General features: G+C 46.1%; 1 protein-coding gene across 1 annotated transcript in view; it reads right to left on the bottom strand.

Annotated features, from left to right (window-relative positions):
• The window catches only part of MYBL2 (MYB proto-oncogene like 2), a 39,337-nt gene extending 26,362 nt beyond the window's left edge, over positions 1-12,975 (bottom strand). Inside the window, exons 1-2 of the mRNA XM_070589281.1 lie at positions 12,754-12,975; positions 9,105-9,198 (exon numbers count right to left, since the gene is read on the bottom strand). Coding sequence (XP_070445382.1) covers positions 9,105-9,198; positions 12,754-12,773 — 114 coding nt within the window. The 5' untranslated portion in view covers positions 12,774-12,975. The remainder of the gene's footprint in view (positions 1-9,104; positions 9,199-12,753) is intronic.
• Between the last annotated feature and the right edge of the window lie 1,760 nt (positions 12,976-14,735).

Raw genomic sequence — 14,735 nt, 5'->3', positions numbered from 1 at the left:
ATTGATTTTTTTCACTTAACATATGAAGATAAAGAAAATGTGGCATATCCATACAATGGAATATTATTCAGCCTTAAAACAGGAGGAAATTCTCAGTCTAGGAGGTGACGTCAGCATCACTGTGGAGAGAGCTTTCCCAGTAATCCCTCCCCTCCACCACACAACGAAAAAGACATCCATAGTCCAACAGAGGACATCCAAACACAACACAAAAGACATCCGAGAGACCCACACAGCCATATGACAGGGGGCAGAGAGGCTGGAGCCCCCCTTGGAGGAGGTGGAACGGGGCTAAGAGAAAACTTCATTCCCTCCCCAAAAGACTAGGATCTGGGACTGTGGGAGGCCTCAGAGAGGGAAGGAAGTGGGGAGGGGACATTCATTCGCAGGAACGTCAAAGATCCACGAGGGCCCTTGCAGCCTAGAGGGAACCCCTCTACTGGGGTGAAAGCTACTGTGGGGGTGACCTCATCAAGCCAACCCTGACAGCAGACAGCAAGGGCAGAGCAAGAAAACCCCAAGAGCATGCAGAAGAAAGTGCACCCCCTCCCACCCACCCAACGCCAGCTCCAGTGCCTGGCATCCTGGTGGACCACAGAGGGCTCAGAATATGCAGCTCTTGACCCCCACCCAGTGGCAACAGGCGGTAACTGCAATCAAATAATACCACTATGTGCAAAAACAGAGCCATGCCCTCTAGTAGTATCGAAAATTATATTAAATCTCCAGACCAGAGAGAAAATGACAAGTACACAGAAATCAGTCCTGAGGACACAAAAACACATAATCTAAATGACAGAGAATTAAAAATAGCTGTCAGAAAATTCAACAAGTTAAAAGAGAATGTAGAGAAACAATTCAACAAGTTCAGGAGCTACTTCATAAAAGAAGATTGAAACTATGAAGAAGAATCAATCAGAAATATTAGAGATGAAAGACACAATGGAAGAGATCAAACAAAATATGGATTCCCTGAACACCTGAGCAGACATCACAGAAGAATGAATCAGCATAATTGAGGGTAGACATGTTGAAACACTCCAGATAGAGGAGAGAGAACTAAGGCTAAAAAGAAACGAAGAAAGTCTCCACGAAATATCCGAATCAATTAGGAAATGCAATATAAAAATTATAGTATTCAAGAAGGAGAAGAGAAGGAGAATGGAGCAGAAAGCTTGTTCAAAGAAATAATAGCAGAGAACTTCCCAAATCTAGGGAAGGAGATGGAAATCCACATGGAAGAGACTAACAGATCTCCTAAATATGTCAATGTAAAAACATCTACTGCAAGGCATATAGTAGTGAAACTGGCAAAAGTAAATGACAAAGAAAAAATACTAAGGGTAGCAAGGCAGAAGAAAATAACATACATCAGGCTTTCAGCAGATTTCTCTGCAGAAACCTTATAGGCTAGGAGAGACTGGAATGACATATTCAAATCTTTGAAGGACAAAAACTTTCAGCCAAGAATATTCTATCCAGCAAAAATATCCTTCAGATATGAGGGAGAAATAAAAGCTTTCCAAGATAAACAAAAGCTAAGGGAGCTCGTAGCCACAAAACCCCACAGTCACACAAGAAATCCTCAGGAAGGCCTTCATACTCACAAAAAAAAAAAGGGGAGAAAGAGGTTACAAAGCACAGAGTAAGGTGATAAATAGGTAGACAAAGTCAGAAAATTGCAGCTATACATCAGAACAGGTTAGTAAATACTCAAACATAGCACTGAAGATAAAGGAAAACACCAAAAACAAAGATAATCTTGTCATTTTAACCACAAACTCACAACATAACATGGAATAAGATGTGACAAGAACAACTTACGAGGGGAGGAGGAAAGGGACTGAATCGGTTTAGACTAAGGAAATAAGAGGGCATCAGAAAATGGACTATCTTGTCTACAAGATTATGAATACAAACCTCATGGTAACCACTAAACAAAAAAGCAGAACAAAGACACAAATAATAAGTAAGGAGAAAACAAAGAAACACAACATAAAAAACTACATAACTCAACTGGTAGACCAAAATACACAGGACACTAAACAAAGGAAATGCAGGAGAACCAGAAAACGAGTGATAAAATGGCAGCATTAAGCCTTCGTATAGCGATAATCACCCTGAACGTAAACGGATTGAATTCTCCAATAACAAGACACAGAATGTGGAGACGGTATAAAGAACAAGACCCAACAATATGCGGCATCCAGGAAACACATCTCAGCTCCAATGACAAACACAGGCTCAGAGTGAAGGGGAGGAAGACGATACTCCAAGCTAATGGTAAACAAAAGAAAGCAGGGGTTGCAATACTTATATCAGACAAAGTAGATTGCAAGATAAGACAGGTAAAGAGAGACAAAGAGGGGCAGTACATAGTGATCAAAGGGACAGTCCACCAAGAAGACAACACTATAAATATCTATGCACCCAACACAGGGGCACCAAAGTACATAAGCAACTATTAACAAACCTAAAAGAAGACATCAATAATAACACAATTAATAGTAGGGTACCTCAACACTCCACTCGCATCAATGGATAGCTCATCCAGACAGAAAATCAACAAGGAAAAAGTGGAATTAAATGAAAAGCTAGATCAGTTGGACTCAATAGACATATATAGATCACTTCATCCAAAAACAGTAGAATACATATTCTTCTCAAGTGCGCACGGAACATTCTCAAGGACAGACCATATGTTGGGAAACAAGGCAAGCCTCAATAAATTTAAGAAGACTGAAATAATAACAAGCATCTTTTCTGATCACAATGCTACGAAGCTAGAAATTAATTATAAGAAAAAGGCTGAGAAAGGGACAAAGTTGTGGAGGCTAACCAATATTGAAAAACCAATGGATCATTGAAAAAATTAAAGGAGAAATCAAAAAATCTCTGGAGACAGATGAAAATGAAAACACACCATACTAACTCACATGGGATGCAGCAAAAGCCGTATTAAGAGGGAAATTCATTGCAAAACAGGCTAACCTTAACAAACAAGAAAAATCCCAAATAAGCCATCTCAAACTACATCTAACTGAATTAGAAAAAGAAGAACAAACAAAGCCCAAAGTCAGAAGGAAAGAAATAATAAAAATCAGAGCAGAAATGAATGTTATTGAAACAAAAAAGGGCAGCAGAAAGGATCAATGAAACAAAGAGCTGGTTATTTGAGAAGATAAACAAAATTGACAAACCCCCAACCAGACTTACAAAGAAAAAAGGACAGAAAGCTCAGATGAATAAAATTAGAAATGAAAGACGAGAAATAACAATGGATACCACAGAAGTACAAAGGATTATAAGAGAATACTATGAAAAGCTATACGCCAACAAAACGGACAATCTAGAGGAAATGGATAAATTCTTAGACTCTTAACAACCTCCCAAAGCTGAATCAAGAAAAAATAGATAATCTGAATAGACCAATCACAAGTAAAGAGATTGAAACAGTAATCAAAAGCATCTCAAAGAATAATAAAAGCCCAGGACCAGACAGCTTCCCTGGAGAGTTCTACCAAACTTTCTGAGAGGATTTAATACCTATTCTTCTCAAGCTATTCCAAAAAACTAAGGAAGATGAAATGCTTCCTAAGACATTCTATGAGGCCAACATCACTCTGATACCAAAGCCTGACAAGGACAACACAATAAAGGAAAACTACAGGCCAATATCACTGATGAACATAGATGCAAAAATCCTCAACAAAATATTGGCAACCTGAATACAGCAATACATCAAAAAGATCAGGGTCGGCCCCGTGGCCGAGCGGTTAAGTTCGCACACTCTGCTTCGGCGGCCCAGAATTTCTCTGGTTCGGATCCTGGGCATGGACATGGCACAGCTCATCAAGCCACGCTGAGGTGGCGTCCCACATGCCACAAATAGAGGGACCTACAACTAAAAATATACAACTACGTACCGGGGAGCTTTGGGGAGAAAAAGGAAAAATAAAATAAAATCTTAAAAAAAAAAAATCATGTCACGATCAAGTAGTATTTATACCAGGGACACAGGGATGGTTCAAAATCCGCAAATTAATCAATGTGATACACATTAACAAAATGAGGAATAAAAACCACATTATCATCTCAATAGATGCAGAGAAAGCATTTGACAAGATCCAACAGCCATTTATGATAAAAACTCTTAAAATGGGGATACAAGGAAATTACTTCAACATAATAAAGGCCATATATGACAAACCTACAGCTAACATCATACTCAATGGGGAAAAACTAAATGCCATCCCTCTGAGAACTGGAACAAGACAAGGATGCCCACTACCACCACTCTTATTCAACATAGTACTAGAGGTTTTGGCCAGAGGAATTAGGCAAGAGAAAGGAATAAAAGGAATCCAAATAGGGAGTGAAGAAGTGAAACTCTCGCTGTTTGGAGACAACATTATCTTATATGTAGAAAACCCTAAAGAATCCATCGGAAAACTTTTAGAAATAATTAACAACTACAGTAAAGTTGCAGGGCACAAAATCAACTTACAAAAATCAGTTGCATTCCTATACTCTAATAACAAACTAACAGAAAGAGAACTCCAGAATACAATTCCATTTACAATCTCAACAAAAAGAATAAAATATCTAGGAATAAATTTAACTAAGGAGGTGAAGGACTTATACAATGAAAACTCTAAGACATTATTGAAAGAAATTGATGATGACATAAAGAGGTGGAAAGAGATTCCATGCACGTGGATTAGAAGAATAAATATAGTTAAAATGTCCATACTACCCAAAGCAATCTACAGATTCAATGCAATCCCAATCAGAATCCCAATGACATTCTTCACAGAAATAGAACAAAGAATCCTAAAATTCGTATGGGGCAACCAAAGACCCCAGATTGCTAAAGTAATTCTGAGACAAAAGAACAAAGCTGGAGGCATCACAATCCTTGACTTCAAAATGTACTACAAAGCCATAGTAATCAAAACAGCATGGTCTGGGGCTGGCCCTGTGGCCGAGTGGTTAAATTCGCATGCTCTGCTTTGGCGGCCCAGGGTTTCGCTGGTTCAAATCCTGGGCGCAGACATGGCACCGCTCATCAAGCCATGGTGAGGTGGCATCCCACAAGACACAACTAGAAGGACCCACAACTAAAAATACACAGCTGTATACTGGGGGAGCTTTGGGAGAAAAAGGAAAAATAAAATCTTAAAAAAAAAAAAAAACAGCATGGTACTGGTACAAAAACAGGCACACAGATCAATGGAACAGAACTGAAAGCCCTGAAATAAAACCACACATCTACACACAGCTAACCTTCAACAAAGGTGCCAAGAACACAGAATGGAGAAAAGATAGTCTCTTCACTAAATGGTGTTGGGGAAACTGGACAGCCACATGCAAAAGAATGAAAGTAGACCGTTATCTCATGCCATACAAAAAAATAAACTCAAAATGGATCAAAGACTTGAAGATAAGACCTGAAACCATATAACTCCTGGAAGATAATATACGTAGTACACTTTTTGACATCGAACTTAAAAGGACCTTTTCGAGATACCATGTCTTCTTAGACAAGGGGAACAAAAGAAAAAATAACAAGTGGGACTTCATCAGACTAAAGAGCTTCTGCAAGGCAAAAGAAACTAGGATCAAAACAAAAAGACAACCCACCCATTGGGAGAAAATATTTGCAAATCATATATCCAACAAGGGGTTAACCTCCATAATATATAAGGACTCATACAATTCAACAACACCAAAAAAAACAGCCCCATCAAAAAATGGGCAGAGGATTTGAACAGACATTTTTCCAGAGAAGATATACAGACGGCCAATAAACACATGAAAAGACGTTCAACATCACAAATCATCAGGGAAATGAAAATCAAAACTATACTAAGATACCACCTTATGCCTGTTAAAATGGCTATAATCACTAAGACTAAAAATAACAAATGCTGGAGAGGGGGTAGAGAGAAGGGAACCCTCGTACACTGCTGGTGGGAATGCAAACTGGTGCAGCCACTATGGAAAACAGTATGGAGATTCCTCAAAAAACTAAAAATAGAACTACCACATGACCCAGCTATCTCACTACTGGGTATCTACCCAAACAACTTGAAATCAATAATCCAAAGTAACATATGCACCCCTATGTTCACCGCAGCACTATTCACAACAGCCAAGACATGTAAGCAATCCAAGATCCCATCCTCTGATGACTGAATAAAGAAGATGTGGTGTATATATACAATGGAATACTACTCAGCCACAAAAAAGGACAAAATCATCCCATTTGGAACAACATGGAAGGACCTGGAGGGAATTATGCTAAGCGAAATAAGCCAGACTGAGAAAGACAAACACCATATGATTTCACTCACATGTGGAACATAAACAAACACATGGACAAAGAAAACAGTTCAGTGGTTACCAGGGGAAGGCAGGCCGCGGGTGGCCACAGCGGGGAGCACTTACGTGGTGACAGACAAATAATACACAACTCAAATTTCACAATGACACAAACTATTATGAACTCGATAAAAAAAAAAAAGGAAATTCTGTCACATGCTACAACATGGACAAACCACGAGGAATTATGCTAAGTGAAATAAGCCAGTCACTAAAGGACAAATACTGTATGATTCCACTCATATGAAATACTTAAAGTCGTCAAAATCACAGAAACAGAAAGTAGAAAGGTGGTTGCCAAGGGCTAGAAGGGGAGATGAGGAATTGATGTTTAGTGGATATAGAGATTCAGTTTTGCAAGATGAGAAAGTTCTAGAGATCTGTTGCACAACAATGTGAATATACTTAACACAAACTGCACACTTAAAAATGGTTACAATAGTAAATTTAATATTATCTGTTTTTTTTCTTACCACACACACACACACACCAGCTGGGCAAAGTCCCACAGCCCACACCCACACAGCCAGCCCCGGACACGCTGCCCTCCCCTGGCACTCGACCTGGCCAGGCCACCACCTGCCTTCCTCCCATCTTCCCTATGTCCATCCCGACAAGTGGCATGGCCACTTTGCTGTTTCATCTCCAGCTCCTCCTGAACCCCGTGGGCCTCCTCCACCTGTCAACTCCATCTCGCTCTGCCAGTGTCTCCACAGCCATCTTCCTGCCTGGTATAGCGCCCTCCACTCCCTTGGTACTGATCCCAGGCTGCCCCCCAATCTCTTATCCACCCTACACACAGCAGACTAGCTCCCCTGAAGCCCAGCTATATTCATGTCACTCCTCTGCTTTAAAAACCTTCAATGGCTCCGCCCTGCTAACTAAATACATGCTACACTCCTCAGCCAGACACTCAAGGCCTTCCAGGATGTGCCCCAATTGATCTTTTTGTCCATTTCCCTCCAGCCAAACCAGGCCCCTCTCCTTGCTTTTCCCCACCCATCCCCTATTCTGCCTTGCCCACCATTTTGCACACTTCCCTGACTGCTGAATTTCCAAATCCTGATCCTTGAAACTTTCCCTAATCTCTTCGGACAACAGTAACCTCTCCCTCTAAAGGTATTTCAACTATTACAGCGCCTCCTCCGTGCTAGGAGCCTTAGTGCAAGAGTAGAGATATGATGGTGAGCACACAGAGAGAGACATGAATCCTGCTGGCTAATGCCAGCACATCCACGGGCCTGCCTGCGCAGGGGCTTATCTCTCCATCTCAGGTAGAGAGCTGCTCTGGGGTAGGAATCTTGTTTATTCTTCTAAGACCACAAGAGCCCAGCATAGTCCCTGATCCACAGTGGGATGAACAGCAAAGGCTTGCTTAGCACTCCGCTGAAGAAACATATTCTACAATTTAAGCGGGTTTCACAACTCATGTAAGTTAAAGGAAAAAAAGACCTAAAACTAAACACATCCAGGAAAACAGAAGCAGAACAAAAAGATAAGGCCAGTAGGAGTCTAAAATGGTACAACCAATTTAGAAAGAGGTCCAGCAGTTTCTATAAAACTAAGCAGACACCTACCCCATGACCATATCTCAGTATCCCCATAGAGAAATGAAAACATAATCCTCAAAAAAGACTTAGGCAAGAATCTTCATAGCCACAATCACCAAAAACTAGAAACGGCCCAAAAGTCCATCAACAAGTGAAACAGACTCTAACACAATACTGTTCAGCAACAAAAAAAGACGAACAAATTACTGAATCACGCAACTTTATGCTGAGCAAAAGAAGGCTGATAGAAGAGTATAGTTGTGTGATTTCATTTATGAGACATTCAAGAACAGGCAAAACCAAACTCAGAGAGACATTAGATCAGCAGTTGTCTGGAGCTGGGGAAGATGGACCACAAAGGGGACTTTTTGGGACAGTCAGGGTTGTGCTTACATGAACATACACATTTGTCAAAACCGCTGGAACTGTTCACTTTGAAAGGTGTATTTGAGTGTACGTAAATATTTCCCTGAACTTGATTAAAGAATGAAAAGAAAATCAATTCAGAGCTTGATGTCATGAGAGACAATAAAGTTAATCTTAAAAAATAGTAATAGGGGCCGGCCCCGTGGCTGAGGGGTTAAGTTTGCGCGCTCTGCTTCGGTGGCCCAGGGTTTTGCTGGTTCAGGTCCCAGGTGCGGACACGGCACCGCTCATCAGGCCATGCTGAGGCAGCGTCCCACGTAGCAGAACCAGAAGGACCTACAACTAGAATGTACAACTGTAGGCTGGGAAGGCTTTGGGGAGAAAAAAAGAAGAAGATTGGCAAGAGATGTTAGCTCAGGGCCAATCTTAAAAAAAGGAAAAGAAAATATTTAAAAAAAAAAAACAGTAATAAAGAGGGGGTTGCAGATTTGGCTAAACCTCCTAGCAGTTAAAGGACAAGAGGCACAATTAATGTCCACAATACAGAACACAACAGCTCCCAGGAGACAAGAGCAATTGCTGGCCCTGAGGTTTGAGGGACACATGCCCCAAAAAGACATCAATACTGAAACTCTCCAAGGATGCTCTGAGAAGAGGTATCATCGGGGAGAACCAGAGGACCCATCCACTTCTTTCACCAGCTGCTCCTCTTCCTCCCACATGTCAGGGTATCAGGCAGACACATCCCAGGCTCAGTTTTCAGGCCATCCCACCCCCCTTGAATTGCCCCTCAGTGTCACTTACCTCCTCGTGGGTCCACTTGACCTTACACTTGCTGTCCCTCTGCTCCGGCACGTCTGAATCCGTGTCCTGGTAATGCAGCTCATCCAGCTCCTCACTGCAAGAGGAGCAAGTTAAAGGTCAAGTACATGAGCCTCCACACGTCTTTGCTACATGACAGATGGACAGTGTGGGCAGTGGCCAGTCACCTCTAGGGAAAAGGTAGGGGAGGCAGGCTTTTACTCTTTCTGCTTTTTTTTTTTTTTGAGGAAGTTTAGCCCTGAGCTAACTACTGCCAATCCTCCTCTTTTTGCTGAGGAAGACTGGCCCTGAGCTAACATCCATGCCCATCTTCCTCTACTTTATACGTGGGATGGCTACCACAGCATGGCATTTGCCAAGCGGTGCCATGTCCACACCCACACCCGAACTGGCAAACCCTGGGAGGCCAAGAAGCAGAACGTGCACACTTAACCACTGTGCCACCGGGCCGGCCCCTCTTTCTGCTTTTAAAACCAGAAGTACTTCCACATTTTTTTTTTTAAAGATTTTATTTTTCCTTTTTTTCCCCAAAGCCCCCCAGGACATAGTTGTGTATTTTTAGTTGTGGGTCCTTCCAGTGTGGCATGTAGGATGCCTGCCTCAGCGTGGCCTGATGAGCAGTGCCATGTCTGTGGCCAGGATTCAAACCCCAAAACCCTGGGCCACCGAAGCAGAGGGCGTGAACCCAACCACTCGGCGATGGGGCCGGCCCCCTCCACATTCTTTTTAATTTTTTCAATTTAATTTTTTCATTTTATTCTCTTATTTTCAGGAACAACCTAATGATTTCAAAAGCTACAAGAAAAAAAGAGGTTAAGATTTCATCAAGAATGTTATAATATTCAAAACCAGACACCCATTTAATATTTTTAATAACAAAACTTTTTAAACTTGCATGGATATTTTGAGGATTAAAGCTAATGATGTATGTAATCATCAAGCACCAGGATTTTAAGAAATATTAGTTATTTTAAATACATTATCTCAGTAACTGTGTCCAGTTTTGCACATCCCCTTCTCAATCCTTCCCCACACACAGACATAGTTTATGGAATACAAGCAGGGTAGAAGCAGCTTTGAATTCTGGATGTTTTAAATTATCTAATAGGCAATTTTCCAAGTTGCTCCAAAATCTTCCTATTTATCACGTTTAATGGTTACAAAAATGGAGATCACACTATCCATCTCCAGGGATGTCAGGGGCTCACACAAGGTTAGTAACCTCCCAACTCCATGTGGTGGGGCCTGCAGCAGGTCACCTGTCAGGTACTCCTAAGGCAGGTATATGTAAGTGGGAAAAGCCCGCACATCTCCAAACAAGCAAGGCCAGCACAGGCTGGGTGCCAAAAGAAGGAAGAGGGCTTCCTTTCGTGTCCACACTTTCCCCTTCCCCAGAACTCAGCATCTTCCCAGAGCCACTCCTACGCCCCCACGACACCTTGGAAATCCTCCTGCCTCAGAATGTACGCCCTTAGGCTGCAAGTGCCTGTCTCCTTGACATCATCAACAGGTCAGCTCCACCTCCACCTCTCCCTGGATTGCGGCGGGGGGTGTGGGGACCCGCGCACCAAAAGGCCTTAAGAAATGTTTGCTCAGGGAATGACTGGATACACAAATGAATGAATGAACGAATGTGCAAAGCTGCTGCCTATTAGTCAAAAAATGCTAATTAAAGTAAATTTTTTAGAAGTAGGAAAGGAAGGTATGGCATCTAAACCCAGCAACACATCAGTCACAGAAGGAGCTGGAATTCAGCCTTGTGCTGTCACTCCCGAGCCAATTCAAGGGGTCCTCCACCGCGGTAAAGTAGGAGGCAAGAAATCTACAAGACACTAATTAACAGAATGAAGCTGGTTTTAAAATCAGCTGCCCCAGACTCCTTTCTGACAGAAACCACACTTGGTTCTCCAGCACCCAGCTTCTAATCGAACCTGAGCAAATGTTCCTTCAAGGATGAACAGGTGTCTGTGTGTACACTCTCTGGTGCTTTTTAATGGGGAAGCAACTCGGACAGCTGGGAGAATTCTGTGAGATAATATACTTCTATCACCAACATGGTGCTGACCGTGCACTTCCCAGGCACTCCCGTCATCCCCATTTAATGGATGTGGAAACTGAGGCTCACAGGGCTTATGCCACTTGCGAAGTCCGCAGAGCCAGGCTCCAAACCTGCACCTTCAAGTCTTCACCTCATAATCCCAGCTGAAAAAGCAGAGGCCAAGTCAGTGGTGGCCACCACATGTAGGTCCCACACACCCTTTCTACGCCCTTCAGTGTGCTGGGCTCTGCTCCAGGTGGGGTGAGTCAGAAGCTGAGCGGGAAGTGGGGCACTGATGCCAAGGAGAGTCATAGCAAGCGGCCAAGAATGGAGCTGAGAGCTGTGGGGTGCCAGGGTGCAGAACCCACCCCTCACCTGGGAGGGGGTTCCTCCAGTGAGCCCCATGGGAGAAGTGGCAGAGGACCTGGGGGTTGTCTGGGGCTTTTATCATTTCCTGGAGTGATACTTCCGGAACCAAAAGTCAGGAGAGCGTCTGACAAGTGCCTAACCGGAAAACTCCCGGGAACTGGAGCTGCCCTGGGAAATGGTGACCTGAGGAAGACAGACCCTGTGCCAGGCACCCTGGCCACTGCGCAGGGCTCAGACGCCTCCTTGCTGAGAGGAGCTCTGGGGAAGGCCTCTCGGGTCTGCACCCTCGGCCTGAGAAGGCAAACACCACCTGCAGAGGGCTGTGGGACTGTCTGAGTCCAGGGAGGGGTCAGGGCAGGACCCCTTTGTCTTCCCTGACTCCCAAGCTGGCTGAGAAGCCCAGAACTCAGGCGCCAGGAGCGCAGGCGTAAGACTGGGACCTGGAGCCCACAGAGCCGCGTCGGGGCTCCACTCAGCCACTTTTTCTCTGGGGGAGTAAGTAAAATGGAGACCACAGTTCCTGCCTTGGCCCCAGGGGCTGCTGGCACAGAGTGGTCTTGACACACATCAGTTTCTCTTCCCCTCACCTCCGACCCCAGCTGCCCCAAAACTCCTCACGTGGAACAGGAAGACAGGTCTCTGAAACTAAACCGAGCTGGGGCCCGGAAGCCAGGTGGTGGGGGACAAAGTGCCCCCTCCCCCACGGCACATTTCCCAGGCCAAGGGAGAGCGTTTGGGGCCCTCTGGGCTTCCCCAAACGTTGAGAATCGGCAAATCTGAACCCAAATAAGCTTGAACGACAAGTGTCTTCCAGGCTTTGGCCTCCCGCTCACTGTGACTTGGAGAATCATTTTCCCTCTTCAGGGGTCGCCTCCGTCCCCGGTAAAGGCCCTACCAGTTGACACCGCCATCCCACCCCCACCCTGCAATTAGGCGGGAGACAAAATGACATCATGCAGGGCTTGGCCCGGGTCCCAGGAGACCCGCTCGCCCCGGCTCCGAGGTCCAGCAGGCCCGGGGAGGGAAGCGAGGGACCCTCAGGAGCCCCCCGGCTTCGCGCGCGCCCCCTGCCTCGGGCGACCCAGGGCGCAGCATTTCCCCCAGAACCCTGGCCCCCGCCCCTTCGGAGGGGCCACGGCTTGAGGGGGGTGGGAGCGGGAATCAGGGTGGAGGGGGATGGGGTCTGCGGAGGGGGAGGGGCCCTCAGCCCCCCGCCACGCTCACCCGCGCGTCCGCCGAGACATCCCCCCGGCCCGGGCCGCGCCGCGCTCGCCCGCCCGTCGGCTGAGCCCGGAGCGGGAGCCGGGCCGGGGTCAGGGCGCGGGCTGTTCCGGCCGCTCCGGGCCCCGGGGCCGCGCTGGGAGGCGTCAGCGTGTCCTCAGGTCCCGCCGCCGCTCGCAGGAACTGCAGCAGCCGCCGGCGCGCACAGAAGCACTTTTCTATCTCCCGCCAAGCGCGTCGGCGCCGCCCGGGCCTGGCGCGCGGGCGGGCGGGCTGCGCGGGGCGGGGCCTGAGGGGAGGGCGGGGCCTGTGAGGAGGGGCGGGGCCTGCGGGCGCGCCGGGGCTGTACCGGCCGAGAGCCCTGCAGGCGGAGGGCAGGGAGCCCAAGAGGTGCGGTGGCGCCTTGCGAGATGCGACTCCGAACGGGCCGCCAGGTGACTGAGGCCTGGTCCAGGCTCAGTGTGGATCCGGGGCGGCGCAGGAGCAGCCCACACAGCAAAGGCTGAGGAAAGGCAGTGAGGTGCAAGGATGGAGAGTCAGGCCGGGGAAACCGACTGTGCAAAACCCCCAGCGCTAGTCCAAGCCGCTCCTCCGTCCCTACAGCCCCCACCCTAAATCGGCCCCTCACCCCTACCATCTCCCTGCTTCCTCTGCAGCCTCGAATTCAATGGCTCCGGCTCCTCAGCTCCACTCGTGGCAACCCGAGTGAGGCTTATATAATGCAAAACTGATCTTGCCTATGCAGTCTTAAAACCGCCCACCTCTCCCTCAGGGTAAAAGACTCCATAATCAGGTTGATACAATCCTGCCCTATCACCACCCTGCCCCTAGCCAAAGGGAACTTGCTAGCCTCCTTGCCTTTGCTGGGCCATTATCTGGGCAGGAACACTTCCCGCCCCTCCCTCCTGACTAACTCCTACTTATCCCTGGGGTCTACTGCCCACAATCTGCTTGTTAACTGTGCGTTTCTTCCTTCGAACTTTGGGCATGCTGAGGTCCAACTGGCCCCTCAATTCACCGCAGTATTCCCAGGGTCCAGAATTCAACTTGAGTTGAATTCCGTTTGCCATGTGCTTAAACAAACTGCAAGAGACTTAGCAAGGATTCTCCATTTTAAGCTCCCATTTACCAAGTACCTCCGCAGTATCATGCCACACAGGGCTCCCAGGGCGGAGTGCTGAGACAAGGTAAATGAACCATGAGACGAGAGCCTGGGGAGACCTGGCAGAACTTCAGCCCCTTACCCTCTGCTTGTGCTTTAGATCCATCTTCCAGAAGCTGCTGGCCACCTGGGACAGTCCAGCCAGCTGTTGCAAACTTCATTTAGCACAGCAGAAGGAATACTGACATCTTAAGTGATAGAAGCTTCCCCATCAATCAATTCAAGCCTTCCCCTACCTACTTCCTTCATAAAGGAATTCATGTGGACATTCCCTGTTCATTGCTAGGGTGTAGTATTTAAGAGTGCAGGAGGTTGCCCCGTGGTGGAGTGGTTAGTTTCCGATGGTCTGCTTCAGTGGCCCGGGTTTTGCCAGTTCGGATCCTGGGCGGGGACAGGGCACTGCTCATCAGGCCATGCTGAGGCAGCATCCGACATAGCACAACCAGAAGGACCTACAACTAGAATATACAACTATGTACTAGGGGGGCTTTGGGGAGAAGAAGAAGAAAAAAAAGAGTGCAGCCTCTGTAGCCAGACTTCCTGGAGTCTGAATCCCAGCTCCATCATTTACTAGTTGTGTGATCTTACACAAATTACTCTGTGCCTTAGTTTCCTCATCTGTAAAAATGAGATTCTCAAAAATTTAGTTTTTACTATGTACCAGCCACTGTTCTGTATGCTTTATAAATTTTATTTCATTTAATTCTCATAACAACCCTATGAGGTAATGTTAGTATTATCCTCTTTGGCAGATGGGGAAACTGAGACACAGGCCTCCCCCAGGTCACATGGCTAGTACTGTAAATGGCAAAGCAGGGATTCA

Source organism: Equus przewalskii, chromosome 21 (genome assembly GCF_037783145.1).
Source record: "Equus przewalskii isolate Varuska chromosome 21, EquPr2, whole genome shotgun sequence".
Lineage (NCBI taxonomy): Eukaryota > Metazoa > Chordata > Mammalia > Perissodactyla > Equidae > Equus > Equus przewalskii.
The sequence above is the reverse complement of the archived record's forward strand: the minus strand, read 5'-3'. Positions and strand labels throughout refer to the sequence as shown.